General features: G+C 51.8%; 1 protein-coding gene across 4 annotated transcripts in view; it reads right to left on the bottom strand.

Annotated features, from left to right (window-relative positions):
* SLC6A17 (solute carrier family 6 member 17) overlaps positions 1–18,635 on the bottom strand; it is a 49,304-nt gene that overhangs the window by 8,332 nt on the left and 22,337 nt on the right. For all 4 annotated transcript variants that reach the window (XM_029948838.1, XM_029948834.1, XM_029948837.1 and 1 more), the window contains 4 exons: positions 18,183–18,340; positions 16,330–16,456; positions 15,376–15,557; positions 13,589–13,699 (listed from right to left, as the gene is read on the bottom strand). In XM_029948838.1, the coding sequence (XP_029804698.1) occupies positions 13,589–13,699; positions 15,376–15,557; positions 16,330–16,456; positions 18,183–18,340 (578 nt within the window). The remainder of the gene's footprint in view (positions 1–13,588; positions 13,700–15,375; positions 15,558–16,329; positions 16,457–18,182; positions 18,341–18,635) is intronic.

Raw genomic sequence — 18,635 nt, forward strand, 5'->3', positions numbered from 1 at the left:
GCCTATAGAGGGTATGGGGCAATTCCCAAAGTGCTTTTCATACCCATTTTCCTTTTACTGTTTGCTTCTCGAGACAGGGACCATAGCTTGGACCCAGCACAGGCTATAGAGTTAGATGGACCCAGGCCTAAACCTGACTCTTAACTGTAAATAGCTGAGAAGGCTTAGGAAACGGACAGTGCCTGTTTTATGAGCCTCAGTTTTCTCATCTGAACAATGGGAATAATAATAGAGTATCCCTCCCACAGCAGTTGTGAGGCTCAGACGTGCAGCCACAAGCAATGCCTAGCACATAAATAGCAAGTTAATCCTGACAAAGTGCCTCTGACTTGGTCGGGACAGGTTTTTTTGGTTGTTTTTTTTTTTTTTTTTTGATGAGGGGCAGGAATTACTGTTCACATTTTGAAAGAGTGAATGGACACCCCACGGCGAAAATTACTTGCTCCGAGTCACTTGAGTACAGATACTCTGAGCCTGGCCCCTGACACCCTCCTAGCACCCCCTCAGACCATGTCCTCCTGCACCTGTGCTGCTGAGGTTGACCAGGAGACAAGGAGGTTCTAGAGAGTTAGCTATCCCTGTGGGCACAAGCCCGAACTGGTCCTGGCCCAGTCACCCCTCCCTGTGTGCCTGTGGCTAAGTCCATTCCCCATGTGCGCACTGAGGCATTGGACTTGAGGGTCTACCCAGCACTACCTTACAGCCGTGACGCCCAGGATAGAGGCCCATCTGCCCTCCACCTGGGCAGCTCCCCAGGCAGAGCTGATTGCCTGGACTCACTCCACTGGCTGAGAAGAGGCTGGCAAGCTCGAGGGCTGGGAGAGGCACCCCAGGCTCACCCCAGCCTCACCTCAGGCTGAGGAGGAAGAGGAGGATGGACGGGAGTAGAGGCCTCAGGGTCCGTGCACAAAGGGAGCGTGGCCGGTGAGTATGTGTGCTCTAGGGGAGATTAAGGTCCTCCCACCTTGCACAAAGTAAAGTCATCTTTGGTCCACCAAGAAAACTGTTAAGGGGCTAGTAGTACCCAACTTCCGTAAGAAGGTGACACCCTCTCCAACCCCTCTCCGTCTCTGCACACTCAGTGGTATGGCCTGCAGTCACTCATCCATCAAACACGGAGCACCTAGTGGGGGCTAGGCGTGGGGGGGGCTATGGGTGGGAAGCCATAGAGAGTAAGAGAGTAAGAGCAGGCAAGGTCAAGGCTCCTGTGGAGCTGACATTCTAATTGTTAAACGAGCCCACAAACAGATGTTAAGTTGCAAATGTGACAAGAGCTGTGAAGGCCAGGACCCCAGGCTGGGCAGGTGGGGGGGGGGCGGTGCGGGCAGGGCGTTGCTGAGCCTGTCAGGAGGCCAGGGACAGCTTCCCCAGGACAAAGAGATCCTTGAATGGACATCTGAGAGGGAGAAAGTAAGGATTAGAGAGGGAAGAGTTTTCAGGGAGAGGAAACCGTGTGTGCGTGTGCAGAGGCCCCAAGGCAAGGCAGGACAGAGGAGGGTGTGTGAACTGAAAGGGCCAGGCTGCCTGAAGCAACAAGGATGAGGCAGGAGAGGTACAGGTGAGGCTGGGTGGGTGGGGAGGCAGAGGAGTCAGATCAAAGGCCTGAGAGGGAGCCTAAGAAAGCACGTAATCCGGGAAACCCTCTAAGGGGTGTGGAGGAGGACTGAAGCCATCAGATGTATATTTCTAACAGAAACCAGAGCCAATGAGGCAGCCCGGCTAGAGGTGCCTCTGGGGTCCAAGCAGGGTACTGATGGCTTTGCCTAGGGTCATGGTGGAGTGATTTCAGCAGGAAAAATGAAGCCGACCTTCACCATGGACAGGAGCTGGGTGGTGCTGCAGAGTCCGATGCTTCTGGCCTGCGCACCTGAGGGGACGGAGATGCACACGGAGCAAAAGGGGCAAGTCGTGATGGGGTTGGAGCATGCAGATCAAGACATCAGCTGTAGGAATGTTGAGTTTAATGTGTCTTTATGATATCCACGAGGAGATGTCGAGTGGGCAGGGAGACAAGTGAGTCTGGGGTCCAGAGAAGAAAGGCTGAGCCAGAGATACAGCTTGTGAGGGGCGGGTGTGAGGGAAGGAACTGAAGGTCTCACCAGGGTAGGGGGAAGAGACAAGCCAGGGGCAGAGGCACCATGTCCAAGTTCAATGCGGCCAAGAGACAGGGACAGGAGGTGCAGCAGCCCAGACAGGAGGACGCGAAAGAGAGGGCTGTCTCCAGAGCTCACAGGGTGCAAGCTGACTGGAGGAGGGGCCCAGGCTATGGAGAGAAATGTGCTATGGTGAGCAGGTCATGGGTAGGCTTGGTCGGAGCTAGCTGTTCAGGAAGCAATGCGGCCAGAGTCAAGTAGAAGCCAGGAGAAGTGAGAAGCAGAGGGGAAGAAATAAAGGCAAAGCAGATAGTCGACTCCTTGGAGAAGTTAGCCTTGGAACGGGAGGAGAAAGATGGCAGGTGCGGGCCATCCATGAAGGGTTGCTTTTTTGTTATCTTGTTTTTGTTGTTTTAATTTTAATTTTTGAGAGAAAAAGACAGAGAGACAGAGCGTGAGTGGGGGATGGGCAGAGAGTGAGGGAGACACAGAATCCAAAGCAGGCTCCAGGCTCTGAGTTGTCAGCACGGAGTCCAACGTGGGGCTCGAACTCCTGGACCATGAGATCATGCCCTGAGCCAAAGTGGGATGCCTAATGGACTGAGCCACCTAGGCGTCCCTTGTTTTTGTCTTTATTTTTTTTTAATTTTTTTTAACATTTATTTATTTTTGAGAGACAGAGAGAGACAGATCATGAGCAGGGGAGGGGCAGAGAGAGGGACACACAGAATTGGAAGCAGGCTCCAGGCTCTGAGCTAGCCATCAGCACAGAGCCTGATGTGGGGATCGAACCCACGAACCGTGAGATCATGACCTGAGCTGAAGTCAGACGCTTAACTGACTGAGCCACCCAGGCGCCCCTTGTTTTTGTCTTTAATGCAGTGACCTGATGATATGTAAAAGCCGATGGAGGGCAAGGGACTCTGGGGCGGGGGGGGGGGTGCTGTCTTCCACAGGAGACCCTGGAGCTGCTCATGGGGAACAGGACAAGAGAACAGATTAGGGTACCTGCAGGCGGGTTCGTATGTTCTGTGTCTGTCTCTGAAGGTGGCTCTGTTCCTCCGCCAAGCAGGAGGCCGACTCCTCTGAAGTCAAGCATGTTCGGACAGGTGGAAGGGGGTTTAAATGGTCACAGCGGAGCACGGAGACACGGGGTAGAGGTATCCCCCATTGTTGCGGGTTCACTGTGTTTGAAATGTCATCTTTACCAGAAGTAGGACAGGCCCACATTTCCTTTATCTAAAAGCCCTGAGGCCATCCTGGTTTTGGAACCAGGGCTCTTGTTCCTAACTTCATTTTAGAAAGGTAATATGCTGCAAAGGCCACATAATTCCATAATCCCCCAGCAGGGTCTGGGGCAGAGCCCTGTAATCAAGCACATTGGTATTTCTGCAGCAGAATATGAAAATTCACACCAAGTGAATCAATAAAGACTATAAATAGCCTCACATCTGTTCAGGTCATTTTGCCGCCAAATGAGTTCCAGGAGAAAGAAAAAAACAACTTTTTTCGGGGCTATTTGGATTTTGGCATTGTGAAAAAGGAAACAGAGGCCTGTATGGAAATCTGAAGATTATTTTAAACAAGAGAACAAAATAATCATTGTCCCACTGGGAAAGGACTCTTGCACCTCCCTTCTCCAGAGTGGGTTTTTACATGATCCTCCCAGAAAGTTCTGGAAACGGGTGGGGGGATCACTTACGCCTGGAAGGTATGCTGGCCTTCACTGATGTTCACAAATTGTCAGTCATAACAGTTCTATCAACAGCTGGAACCTGGCCACCTCACTCAGGTTAGAAACCTAGACACAGGGCAGGGCTCTGGGGGTCTGGTGAGTTCCAACCAGGAAGAAGCACGCGATTTTGTAAGAGAGGGTGATTGAGGTGGACACAGCCCTGCCGTCCCGCTTGCATGGTGAATAATCTTTGATGGTTCCCCACTTGTCTGCTGGGAAATCCTTTCCCACTCTTTGTTCCTTACTCCAAATGCTGTGAACTTCCTTTTCCAAAGCCCCGCAGTCTCATTCCTCTGGACTTTGCCCAGGCTGTTCCCTCTGCCTGGAATTCCGCTCCTCCTATTTGCATCCTGGTTAAACTCCTATTTCTCTCTTAAAACCCAGCATAAATATCACCTCCTCTTTGAAGCTTTTTCTGATGCTTCCGGCAGAGCTAGTCATGGCCCTTGGGCTCTTACAGCTCAGATCAATACCTGCATTCCAGGTTTATAGGACTACTTTCTGTTCCACACTTCTTTAGGGGTGGAGCCCGCCTCCTGTCTAGCTTTGTGTAAGCAGTGTCTGGCACGTGGGAGAGAAGGAAAGAATTGGGGGCAAGAGAGAGAGAGATGGACAAGGCTGCTTCCTCAAGGTGAAGTGCACAGGAAGGACCAGACCAAGCGCTGTGAAACTGTACCGGCCTTTCTGTGTTAGGATGCAGGCTTCTAGGACAAGAGGATCCTTAGGGCTTTGAACCTCTACGTCCCTCAAACACGGCTATTTTAATGCTGGCTTCCTTTCCTTTTTCTTCTCTCTTGCTTTCTCCCTCCCCCCACTTCTTCCTTCTCTCCCTCCTCCTCCTCTCCCTCCTCCTCTTCTTCTGGTGATTATTTCATTTTTCATCTATATTGGTCATTACTAAAGATTTTATTTACAAAAGGGTCTGGACTATCTGTCCGACTCAAATTCATGTCATTGTCAGGATTTTCATCACTCTCTAAACCTAAAAATGGGTAAATCTCTAGGCCCAGCCACTTTCAGGGCCACATTCCATACACCGAGTGAGGTCACCATAATCCCAGTCTGCATCATCAGAGCTGACCCTCTAACTTGGGGGACAGACTCCAAGGACAGGGTAGCATGTCTTATATGCAATGATTTGCGATGGGATCAAGAATTTTCTGTTTATATTTTTCTGACTATATCTATTTGCTATTCTTTTCTCATTTTTAAAAATTATGGCACATTGATTATAAAATGCACAAAAATGTAGAGAGGATTATATAATGAGCCACCCATCACTCGGTTTCAACAATTACCAACATATGGCCAGTCTCACCTCCTCTTGCCCCCGTTCCCCATCCCTAGATTATTTTGAAGAAAATTGGTGGCCCCAAATCTGCTATTAATGAGGCCCCAGGAAAGAATGTGTGCCAGAGCTTGACCTGGGGGGAGGCAAGTGCCCTGTGTGAGCAGCCCCTGGGCACCCCTCCAGCCTGCAACTGCCAAGGACCCTCTTGCTGGAGATGGCCACCCGAGGGTAAGGGGAGTTAGGCACCTTCAGGACTGAGAGCCTGATTTATTTATTTATTTATATTTTTAAAATGTTTTTTATTTATTTTTGAGAGACAGAGAGAGATAGTGTGAGCAGGGGAGGGTCAGAGAGAGAGGGAGATACAGAATCAGAAACAGGCTCCAGGCTCTGAGCTAGCTGTCAGCACAGAGCCTGACGTGGGGCTCGAACCCACAAACCGTGAGATCATGACCTGAGCTGAAGCTGGACGCTTAACCGACTGAGCCACCCAGGCGCCCCACTGAGAGCCTGATTTAAAGGGGCTCCATCAGGGTTCCCGGGGTGCTGGTGCATAATTCCAGCAGAGTCCTGATCATGGTGTCTACAGAGGATGAACCCACGGCCGGCTCCCAGGAGGCCCCATGTCCTTGTCAAACATCAGGATGTGACTGCAAGAGGAGAGGTGGGAGATGGGCCCTCCCCACGAAAAGACCAGGCTTGCACCGTCCTTGGGGTGCCTGCCCCGAGACACAGCGAGAGCTTCCTGCCATTTCCTTGACACAAGGGCTGAGTCACTTCCTCACACAGAGAACAAGGTTGTTTCACGCATTTGACTCAGCAGCACAGAGATGCTTTTGGAATCCACCAGCAGCTCCCAAGCGCCTGGCCTGACCTGGTGCGTGACTGGAGCACACACGCCCTTGCTTCTCAGCCCTGCGAGGCACCTGCTGGTGCAAGAGCGGCCGGGGCCTCAAGACACCAGATGGCACTGGAGGGCCGGGTTCTCAGTGCCCAAGAACAGTGTCACCTTCACGAGGGAGAGAATAATAATCGCTAAGGCTTACCACGTGCTTTCTGTGCCCCCGGGAGCAGCTCCCCACACCCCGTGCTCTCCTGACAAGGCAGTCAGGAAGCTACCATAGTTGGGCCCATCTCGCAGCCGAGGAAATGGAGCAAGTTCCCCAGTGATCTTGCTCTCGGACCACGGAGTGATGAGCCGGGGTCTGAGCCAGACTGTCTAACTCTAGAGCCCATCCAAGGCTGGCCTGCCCTGGCCATCCTGCCCAGAAGTCCTCCTCTACTCATGGGGTCACGGAGCTCTACCACTGACCTCTGCCTCCTGGGACCCCACTTCTCTAAGGGTTAACACGTACCCTGACCCTGGGGCCAGAGTGGCTCACTGGTGAAGACTGCTCGTGTGTCTAGACCCCAGAGGCAGTGGAGCAAGAGGCAGAGCTGCATGCAGTTCAGGTTGTGCTGGGGCCCCTGTCCCAGAAGACTGGGCGCTTTCATCTCAACTGATGGATGACACAGGGTTTAAACTCAAGAGGCACTAACGGACACTGTAAGGGCTCCTTTACCCACCCCGTATCCAGATTAGTTCCTATTCACTAGATGTGACCATATCTGCCTCTGGCGTGCCCTCCCAGTGATACTTCATGTGTGTATCAGTGACACACACACACACACACACACACCCCAACATATATGTCTGCATGCGTGTATTCCTGCCCCAGTCATGACGCTTCCTCATTGTGCTGAGTTGGGAACTCACAGAGTTCTGGGGCTCCTGGCAAGCTGCCCCTTGAACCCCTGCCTACTCTCAGCCTTGTTCCTACAGCCTGTTCCTCGGTCCCGGGGCCCCGTCTACCTCGGCTGCTGCAAGGTTCCACGACCTCTGGGTTGTCCTTCATCTGGACTTTATCTCATGATGGGTGGGTCTGTCCCCTGCTCTGACTCAAGCTCTGTCCCTCACTAGTTGCCTGCACCCTGTCACCAGGCCTCTGGAACTCACAATGTGCCATCTCCCAGGCCCCCATTTCCACAAGCCTTCCCTGGATGCCCCCCACTCCTTCTTGCTCTGACTCGGTAGTTCTCCAGGCTGGCCGCACGTCAGAATCACTGGGAGCTTTCGTGAGCTACTGCTACCTGGATACCATGCCTGGGAATCCATCTGCCGGCTGGAGTCTGATTGGTCAAGGGTGGGCCCAATCCGGAGGCTCCCCTGCGGCCCGCTCTGGTGAAGGCTGCCCTGGGAGCCTGTTCCTGCAGGTCATTGCTGCTATTCCAAGTACACTCTCTCTGTCCTGCTCCACAGCTATCATAATCCTGGGTCCCATCAGCTCCTCCCTTCCACTGATGTCCTTCACCCCACTCCTAGGGTCATGCCATAGTTTCTGTCTTATCTAAGAGCATTGCTCCAACCAGGGTCCAAAGCCAAGGACCCTGAACCCCAAAGCACTCTATCATTCCAGCTCGTTCCTTCTAGTATCTTGACTCCAAGAATCCTTCACCCATACTGGGACCTATTTGCATTTCACCACCCCCATCCTGTTTGTAGCCTAACTTCCTTCCTTAATTGGCTTAGTCAATGGTCCATCATTTGGTTACTCCCTTGCTCCCCTCTTAACTCTCCTGCTGCCTCTCCCCATGGTCATCTTTGTTATCACCTCCTGACCCTGGCGAAGTCCAACCAACCCTCCACCGACTCTGGGCCTGCCCCCAAGCAGCTAAGTGTAGCTGGAGAAATCACACAAGGTGCACCTTGGGATCTTAGATGAGTTATTTAACCTCTCTGTGCATAGTACTCTCACCAGCCTGTGCAAAATGGTTAAGATAACCCCTGCCCTGAGGGTTATTATGAGCTTAAATGAGTGAAAGCACTCGAGGTGCACGTAACAGTGCCTGGCACACGGTAAGCACCATCCGCTGTAAAACACGATTGTTCAGTATCCCTCCAACTACAGGAAATAGTGTGCTTTCAGAGGCCTTACACTAGGAGGAACTGTCCAGCTTGGAACTGGAGGAGTGTCCATTATGCCATGCTGGCTGGCTTCACCACACATTCATGTGCCCGCTGACCGCCAGCGTGCCCTCCGTGCTGCACACGCCCCCCATCTCCTGCACGGCCACCTCACTCGCTCCTCCTTAGCATCCACCATGCTCCGCCATTCCGACTCTTAACTGATGCCCTTGCTTCCTCTTTCACAGAAGAAAATGACACAACGGGAAGAGGTCCTGCAATGAGGAGCTCCTCACCACAGCTTCTCGGCTGCTGGCATCTGTGCCCACTGGCTGGCCCTTGCCCCCCCGTTCCTCCCAGACGAGACCAGCTCCTCCACGTGGGCACTGGGTCCCACCTCTCCTGCTCACTCAGGGACTCTTGTTCCCTCCACTCAAAAGCATCCATTTCCCACTCATGGCAGGATTTTTAAAAAGTGCACAATTAAGGGGTGCCTGAGTGCCTCAGTAGGTTAAGTGTATGACTTCTGCTCAGGTCATGATCTCTCCCACATTGGCTACTTTTTCCCCCAACCTCTAAATGCTGGGCCCTGGTGCTCACTGCTCAGTCCTCTTCTCAGTGTTCACTCTCCAGGTGACTGTCACTAGTCCACAGCTTTAAATTCTCTGATTCCCAAGTTTATATCTCCACCTGACCTGCAGACTCAGCTGTCCAACTGCCTATTCAATATCTCCACTTGGATATCTAGTAGGACCTTACCGTCCACCCTCATCTCCATAATGTCAACTCTGTGCTTCTAGTTGCTCAAGCAAAAGACCCTGGAGTCATTCCCAAATTGACCATTCTCTTTCTCTCACCCTTCACATCCAATCCAATAACAAATCTTGTGACACGACTTCCTGAATATGTCCTCAATCTGACCACTTCTCATCACTCCTATTGCCATCACCTGGGCTTGAATCATAGTCTCCTCTCACCTGGATGAATTCTAGAACTTGGATGGATTCCCTTCGATGGAGCCTTCTGGCAGGTTATCCTGGTCCACCCTTGCTACCTCAGATTGTCTATGGCAGCCAGAGGGATCCTTCAAAGATGGGAGTCAGATGGTGTTGCTCCTTCACTTGGAACATCCAATGGCTCCCACTTCACCAAAAGTAGACACCAAAGGCCTACCTGGCTCATAAGACACTCATGATTGGGCTCCCCACTGGCTCATTGACCACATGTCCTACCTTTCTCCTCTCCCACTCCAGACTCATTAGCCTCCTTGAATTAGATGCCAAATGCATCCAATCTCAAGTCTTTTCATTTATTGTTCTCTCCGGAATGGAATGTTCTACTTCCAGATGTCCACACAGTCTGCTTCCCCTCTTCACTCAAAGACCACTTCCTCAGGGAGGCATTCCTCCAACACTGTCTGAAGCAGCCCCTTCCCCAGTGTCCCTGGTCTTCCTTTCTCTGCCTCATTTTTTTCCTTGGCAACACCACACAGTAACTCCTTAATCTTCTATTGTCTTATTATTCTCACGACAGCTAGGAAGTTTGTCTGCTTGGTTCGCTGCTGGATCTCAGGACCCACAACAGAGTCCAGAACCTAACAGGCATTCAGCGAACCTTTACTCAATGAAGGGATAAATATGAATGATAGTCATGTGGATGGTTTTCCATCTTTCACCACTATAACATATACTGTAATGACCAATATTATGCACAGATCATTTTGCTTGAGAGGGAATATATCTGTAGGATAAAAAACTGGAAATGGAATTGCTGGGCCAAAGGACATGAACAGTTATAATTTTGAGAAACATTTTCCAAAAGTTTTGGTGGTAAGAAAGTCTACCATAATCTGTGTGTTGAGCACATCACATGGTGAATTGTGTGGCATGCTATGTGGACTTCGGTTTTTCACTGAATGGAAAGAAAATAATTAGGAGAGAATGTTGCTCAAGAAATGCAAGAAGTTAACTAGCCATCAACACGAATTACTGTCCAGTCAAAACTGCTAGAGGGTCATCATGGTATCCTGGCCACATTGCATTTGCCACACATTCAGTGACTGCTTGAGGGCATGGACTGAAAGTCCAGATCCTATGGCTTGGATCCTTTTTGGTCCTGGAAGACTTTATAAGAGGACTTTAAGCATATCCACGGAGAGCCTATGCTTTTTTAAAGTTGATTCTGAGATGCCTGGCTGAAAATCATCTTGGACTCGGCCATGGCTACCAAACGGCATGACCCCAGGAGGTGTCATTCACATTGTGGTCAGTCTAAATGGATCACTGCACAGCCTGGGAAGCTATGTGCAATGACCCCAGCATTCCATAGCACTGCTCTAGGTAAAGGACTTGCAATGGTTCCAGGCTCCTCATCTCACCCTTCCTGTACTAGAACAGCCACAGCTCTGTAACAGTCATCTTCCACGTATGGACAGTCAAACATCTGTCCACCCTCACCCAGCCACCCTTCCTGGCCTTACTTGCAGCACAGGTTGTGAAGGGGATCCTTGATGGAAGAGTTCGGCCTTTGAGGCCCTTAGGTCTCCCTTTCCCCATTCAACACATCCATCCAAGGTCAAGGGCAGGAGCTGCCCCAAAGAACTGCTCAGTGAGCAAGATTGCAATATGAGCCTGCAGGTTCTCTCCAGGCTGAAAGTCACACGAGCTAGATGGGCCAAGGGCCACACCTGCTGGGTTCTGGTGACCTGGCTTCTCCAGGTTACTTTAAACTTCACTTTGTGGAGGCTCTGGCCCCTATAAATGCTAACATGACATCACACCATTTCTTGAACATCCAGGAAAAGGTTTTGGAAAGGAATGTCTCTGTTGTTCAAATTACACTCAAACGTCTTGCATCCATCTGATTGGCAGGAACTGAAGTCTAACAAACGTGGAGCAACAGGGACTCTCCTCTACACCAGTGGGAGTGTTAACCATCGCCACCACTTGTTGTTGTTCTTTTTAATGTTTATGCATTTTTGATAGGCAGAGAGAGACAGAGCACAAGCTCGGAAGGGCCGGGGGTGGCGGTGGGGGCAGACACAGAATCTGAAGCAGGCTCCAGGCTCTGAGCTGTCAGCAGAGCCCAATATGGCGCTTGAACCCATGACCCATGAGCTCATGACCTGAGCAAAAGTCAGACGCTCAACCGACTGAGCTACCCAGGCGTCCTGTTGGTAGCACTTTGGAGAGCAATTTGGCCACCATCTAGTAAAACCAAAGGTATGCACATCCGTTGGGATGGCAATTCTACTCCTGAACACAGATGCCCTAGAAAAAATCTGTGCATGGAAAGGCCTGTGTGATAATGTTTACTGTAGCATTACAAGCAATAGTGAAAGCTGGAAACAACATAAGTGACCATCGACTAGAGAATAACTAATAAAGTTTCATGTGACAGTGGAAAACTATCCACCAGGGAAGATGGACTCACTAGAGTTACAAACAGGACTATAAATATATCTCAAATAATAGTATACAACAAAAATAAAACCTATGCAAGTCACAGGAAGTTGCATATAATAGATTCCACTTATGTAAAGTTTAAAAGTGCACACAAATGCTATACGTTGTTTATGCACATATGAATATGTATTATGAGTTTTAAAAAATGCATTAGGAGGACAAACCCTGAGTTCAGGATAGTGGTTATCTAGGGAAGGAAAGAAATGGGATCAGGTGAGGCAGGCACTTTCTATGGCCTCTGTAATTTTGATTTCTTAAGAATGTTTATTATATTATTATATACGTGTGATTACATGCCTGAAATATTTCACAATTAAAAAGATGATTCTTGATCCTGGCTCAAGTCATGATCTCACGGTTCGTGGGTTCAAGCCGCCCATCAGCCCAGAGCCTGCCTGGGATTCTGTCTCCCTCTCTCTCTGACCCTCCTCTGCTTGCTCTCTTTCTCTAAAAATGAATAAAAATAAAGTTTACAAAAAGATGTTTTAAAGAGCATCTGAATCAATGAGGAGTGGTAGCGTGTGTGTTGGGACCAGAAGGCAATCTCATGGATCTGTTCCATACTAGGCTCTCTCAACATGGATGCCACCAAGGGGCCCATCCGGAGACCTGTGTGAATCTTTCCAGTTATGAACACCTCCAGGGTATACAGTTTCCTCAAAAGGTCCAGTAACATATAAGTAAAAGACTCAAGTGAAAATGTTAGACCGATCATCATTGTAGAAACACAGTTGAAATAATTCCTAAAGACTGTTGGCTTTCTTCTCATGGCCATTCCGCACCCCCACCCACACCCCCCAGAGAAACCAGTTCACATTATTTTCTTCTCTGTCAGACATCACATGTGTACAACAACCTTATGCCAGCCACGTGGCTGGGAGGCCCCCTCCTGCCTCGGGAGGTTTGCTAGGCTCTTCCGAAAGGGGACCTCTGTGGTTGTGCACATAGAAACCTCAGATGTTACAGCCAAGAATGCTGGGGGCCAATTTAGTCCCTCTCTGATGAATGTGGAATGGTGTGTGTCCTGCCCATGGCCACCCTCCAAACATCAGGGGCTGCTCCCAGCTGCAGAGCAGAGCTGGGAGGGGATGGGAGTTTCAACCCCCACCAAGTCTGGATTCTTCATCCAACGTCATCCGTATGAACTTTCCGTGTGGACACAGGTGTGCCATGGCACTGTTAGGGGCTGACAGTGGGGTTCTGACCCATGTCCTCAGACTGGATCTCACCGGAGAGCTGGGTGCTCACTGACCAGCTGGCATTTGGCAGTGGGTCTCCCCAGCCTTGCCAGCTGGCGTTACTAATGTACATTGCTTGGGCACCTTGAAGGGCATCCTGATCTGCATCTGAAATCCCCTTATTCCTCAGGGCACTGGCTCTGCCAGCTGTGGCCGGTGGTCTGAAGGGGAACAGAGAGGCGAGGCCACATGGTGGGCAGAGACCACCATTAAGAAACCTGTGTGTGCGTATTCAGGAGGCTAGAGTCCAGTGAAATGTGCACAGTGGTCCCTCACTGGGCTACTGGGGGTATTAAATGAGAGAAGATGTGGATGGATTTGGTAAGGGCAAAATCACTACCCACGTGGTCTATTATCTTGAATTAAATAGTAACACCATTCCCTTGATTTGGGTACAAGCTGTGATTCCCGGCCGGGGGATGTCTTTTCTTAGGCGTCTTTTCTTGGCTCCTGTTGTCACAGCTGCACTGACGGAGCCCGCCACTGCTCCCTGCCCCCCTGCCCAGCCAAACCTGAGGTCCCACCTCGGCCTCAAGCATGCCCAGTGCTTCTCCGCACTTGCTCATGTGGTTCCTCGGATTGCAATGTCCTACATTGAAATCGACCTTCTTCCAGGACATCCCCTCCCTGAAGCTTCTCCTGATTTCACCCAAATTGATGTGATGTCCCTCATTGGGACCTGGAGGGCAAGGCCCATGGCCCCTGCCCTGGGACCCACCTCCAGGGCCTGTGACTATGTCTGACACATAACAGGTCTCAGTGAGCGCTAAACTGCATGACAGGCAGGGCTCGGTGGAGAGGTCAGTGTCCCCCAGACCCTTACCTTGGGGGTGAACATGTGTAGGATGCCATCGACGGCCCCTCGCAGCAGCAGCCCCCGGACCAGGAAGCAGGCCAGCACCACGTAGGGGAAGAGGGAGCTGAAATACATCACCTGCAGAGAAGACAGGGACCCGCAGTGGGGCAGAATGCCTCCTGCAGCTGGCACCCCACCCCCTGCTCACAGTGGGGGCACATGAGCCTCCTCTGATGGCAGAAGAAAGTAAAGCCCTGGGACCTCTGGGCACAGGGCCAACCCACCTCCCCCCCTACCACATCTGGCCTGGAGCCAAGGCAGGAGCTCAGACAAGCTGGAGTCGGAGTGGCTGTGCCTGGGGGCCAGTTTCCTCCTTTCAAGAGCTGCAGGGTTGGGTCTGCAGCCTTTCGCCCCCAAGGGAGGAGGGGGAAAAAACCCTCTCTTCTCCCCTCCTCATGTCTTCATGTCTCATGCCTGCTTTTCTATCCTTGACTCCAGGGGACCCCCAAGGATCTTCCCTATCCTTGGAACTCCTTTGACGGAAGCCATCCAGGAGGTTACAGACAAGGCTCCCAAGTGAAAACATCAGCAAAAGTCCTGCCTCTTGGGACCATATATCGTGTGCTGTTTTCTAGCATGTGCATTTTTTACGCATTCTAGATGTGCCCAGCAGAGAGCCTCACACAAAGGAATGTTTGCGGCACTGAAACAAATCAAGAGGGCTGTTTGGGCAGGATAGTGTTGAAGGCAGGAGAGCATGTGTGTCCGGAGCCAGACCACCTGAGTTCTGATCCTGGCACTACCTTTACCAACCATGTGACCTTGAACTATTCATTTAACCTCTGTGTGTCTCCATTTCCTCATCTATAAAATGGGTATAATGCATCCTAATTCACAAGGTTATTGTGGACCAAAAGCATCCAGACATGAGCCAGTGCCTGATAAGTGCCATGAAGTATCAGCTACTATTGTGGCCCTTAGAGAGGGAGGAGGTGGCGGCTGAGAACACTCTACCTTTCCAAGGCTCGGTTTCCTTACTCATTAAGTCCGTTATAAAAGCTGGAGTCTCAGACAGATGGCCAAGGCTCCAGTTCCAGCTCTGGGAGCCACTGGCTGCATGATCTCTGGTGAGGTGCTTTCTCAGCTCTGGGCCTCAGTTTACTCATCTGTAGAATGAGTGGATTAGGCCACGGGATCCCTAATGTCCTTTGTAGCCCTGACAGTCGATGAATGCTATACATGCCAAAGAAAAAAGGGCCTTTGCTTGAAAGGGGTCTGAGTTCCCAGGAGAAGGTGTGTGGGGCTGGCTGGACTGCACACAGAGCAGAAGAGAGCTGCCCCCAAGGCCCCAAGGTGCCAGCACCCACAGCACCCACCTGCTCAAAGAGCCCTTTCGCTTACACGGGGCCAGCTGCTGAGTCTTACCAAAGAGTACTTAGAGGCAGAATCTTCTAGGGCTTTTGCTTGGGAACCTAAAGGTCTAGGATGCAGATGAATGTCCCTAGGGCAGGTCTCCCAGCTTTCTTTCCTGTTAAAGTCTGCAGAGCAGGCCTGAGTTATCTGAGCAGAGGTGGCTGCGGTTCAAAGCAATGACTTTCCAGAAGCCCACTCCTACCCCTTCCTGGTGGGCATTAATGCAGGAGCGACACTCCCGTCGCCTCCACAGGGGGGAGGGGGGACCCTGTGCCATCATCCTAAGTAACTCAGAGGCCAAGCCCACCCAACAGACCCTGCATAACTCAGAGTCCTCAGCCCCCTGCCTTCCACGCTCTTTGACCGCCCCCTGTGTGGGTCTGAGTCACTTCCTGACTCACCTTCCCAGAGGACTGGATGCCCTTGACGACAGCCATGCCCACTATGCTCCAGGCCACCAGGAGGCACAAGGTCATCTTCCAGTTGAGGCCGCCGCTCTCTGAGATGGAGTTGGAGATGTCCAAGGCCTCTCGGTACCAGAAGTAGGTGGTGGCTGAGCTCTTTTCACACTCTGCCTCTACCACTGGAAGAGCCAAAGAAGCTGCAGCACCTCAGCTGGGGCTCTGGGGCCCCTCCCCTGCCCAACCCCCACTCAAGGCAGCAGTGGGCGAGGGGCCAGTTGAGTGTGGGTAGCAGGGAGGGACTGTGCTCGTTCTAGGCTAGCCAGGATCTGGCAGACCCTGAGGACTCCAGATGGGGCTCCAGATGGGGCCCGGGAGGCTGTGGGACACACTGATCTGGTTGCATTCTCACAGACGCCACCCCCCACCTCCCCTTGCCTCCATCGGTAGAGGACAGCAAGAGTGAGGCAAAACTGGCCTCAAGTTCCCTAGGAAAGGTCCTGAACTAGAAGCCAGACATCTGGATTCTCATCCAAGATCTTTGGTTAAATCAGTAGTGCAACCACAGGAAAGTTGCTTCCGGACCTCAGTTTACCCCTCTGTGGAGTGGGTTACATCATCTAGCTTTTTATAGGACTGGCATGCAAATGAAGGCTGTTTCCAGACAGGATAGTGTTAGAGTCACACAGGATGGTAACAACTAAACACAAGTCACAATTTCCAGAGCTTTCCCTACACTCATTTAATTCAATTCCCACAGGAACTCCATGGGACAGGCTGGCAAGGACCATCAGAACAGGAAACGTGGATAAGGTAGGTGTCTTAGTCAAGGTGACAAAGCAAGTCAACGAAGTCCCAAATTTGTGCATAAGCCTCTTTGGCTCCTTCGACCCCTTCCTAGGACAGGCTGGCTGGGGAACCCAGGTGGTCCTAGTCAGGGGGTCCCATACTTGCCTGCCACAGTCCCGTTCCTGGTGACAGGACATTCACTCCAGGGCAGTGGGTACTGGAAGGACTTGAAGAAGTAGAAAATGCTCCAGCCGATGATCACATTATAATACAGCCCAACAAAGAGGCAGACCTGGGGACAGCGGTCCATGGGCGGGGAGGGGTCATGAAAGCTACAGGCAACTCCACCCCATCCCCTCTCCCCATCCTAGGCCCAGGCTCTGGCTGACTGCACACAACACTGCTCACAGTCTTGCAGGAAGAAGGGGAGAAGGAGGAGGTGGGGGAAGGGGAGGAAGGAGGAGGCACTGAGGGCCTCCTCCTAATCCTCCCTTCATCTGGTATTCAGGGAATCCACAGAGGAATGTTTCAGATATTAAAGATCTCTTCTTTAAGCAATGCACTCTTAAAATGTTAATCCTCTCCAGTTTGAAATTCTTCTAAAATGCTTAAAGCACTTCCCCATCATTTCCTGATGACTCAGGATTACAATTCCAGAGCTGCCCTCCCGGATGTGGGGGCCTGCATGGCTTTTGCCTCTAAAGACAATGGTCCCAGACTGCAGTGTTCCCTGAGGTTTGGCGGATGCTTCCTCTTGATTTCCTACGTCTCTCTCTCCTCTCAGGCCCCCACTCTTTGGTACTATCAGCAGCCCGCCTCCGGAAAGATGTCACTTTTCACGTCTTGGAAACATGATCGCCACCCTTGGTAGAATTACATTTGAAACAGGGTCTGCTGAGGTTTCTCACAAAGCAATGCTCTTACACACAGGGATGTGCTGGTTCCGCTCTGGGTGCTGAGACACCCCCCCCCCCCCGCCACGCCCCGGTGCTGGTGCTGCTCTGAAATGCTGATCAGCGTGCACGCCTCTAAGCCTCTAAGGGCCCTTTGCCTCATCAATTTCACCGGTCGCTGGCATCCAGGAGCAGACCTCCTAGGCACATCTTAACGGCAATATAGAGGGAGAGAGGTCCCCACTTCTACTTGGGTGCTTTCAGGCCAAGGGGAGACCCATTCACACTCATGTGTGTACACATGGCCTGCCCCAGCAGAGTATGCTGTATTTGGCCGTGTCACCCTGAGCAGAGGTGACACTGCCATGTCTGTGGGAGCCACACAGACCCTCCTCCTGTCTCTGCCTATGATGGGTTTGGACCGGCCATGCTGCCAGGGTCAACAGAATCCTCAGTCCCTTCCAGAGGCAGGTGTAAACATGGGCACTTGTGGGTTTTGGCCATAAGGAAAGCTCAGTTTCCTTACCTGGAGGGCTAAGAAGAGCCTCACTTCCAACCCCGTAAACGAGTCTTAAGGAGTTCCCCATCCGGGCCTGTGGGGTCTACCCACCTCCTGCTCTTCCAAAGCCTCCTGTGCTGTCCACAGGCTCTTGTCTGAGCCCGTCTCCAGCTCTATTCATGTGCACAGCAAAGTGGCAAGGAGCCCCCGTGCTGCAGGACCGCCTTTTCCTGGGCCACACGCTGGCCCAGCTAAAATACTCCTCAGGCAAGGAAAGAGGAAAGGCCTCCATCATGGGAGCTGACGGGCTGGTAAGCACAGGTATCTGGCACTGGTACCCGTGTCCACGGAGAACTTCGGCTGAGGTGCCCCAGGAATCCCCTGTGACTATGTCCCAGCCTTTCCTCCTTGGCAACAATTCCCAATATCATATCCTACTTTAGGCAGTGGAGCCAACTTTCGATTTAGGAAATATGCGGCCCCAAGACACCAGCTGACACCAATCCTCATGCCAAGGGTCTCCCTTCCTGCCCTTGACCCGGCCCCAGACTCTGGCCTACAAGCCCTGTAACCCGGAGTGTCCTCTCTGCCTGCTGGCTAGTTCCCCGGGGTCCACCTCCACTCACTATGCAGCTGGAGAAGCCGATGCCCCCCAGGCGGGGGCACACGTAGTGCCACACACCAATGCTGCCGCGCCGGATCCTCTGGCCCACAGCCAGCTCCAAGAAGAAGAGCGGGATCCCGATGATGACCAGCAGCACAAGGTAGGGGACCAGGTAGGCACCTGGGGAGGAGAGAGGAATGTCATAGGGTGTTCGGAGCACAGCACCAGAGTAAGAGGGGACAGCCATGTCCTACAGACTTGCCCACGTCTCTGATCACCCCCAAAGGGCCAGCAGTCCTGTGCTCCTCCAGGAATGGTTTGGCTCCTACATGTGACCTGCCATACACTGGCCACCTGGATCCTCCTTCTCCGTGACTGCTCTGCCCTGAAACGCTATGGGAGAATCAAGACGCATGTCCATGCCTCTTGCTCACAAGGTTAGATTCAGAGATGGACAGACAGACAGGCAGATGCC

This window comes from Suricata suricatta, chromosome 8, assembly GCF_006229205.1.
Source record: "Suricata suricatta isolate VVHF042 chromosome 8, meerkat_22Aug2017_6uvM2_HiC, whole genome shotgun sequence".
Classification (NCBI taxonomy): Eukaryota; Metazoa; Chordata; class Mammalia; order Carnivora; family Herpestidae; genus Suricata; species Suricata suricatta.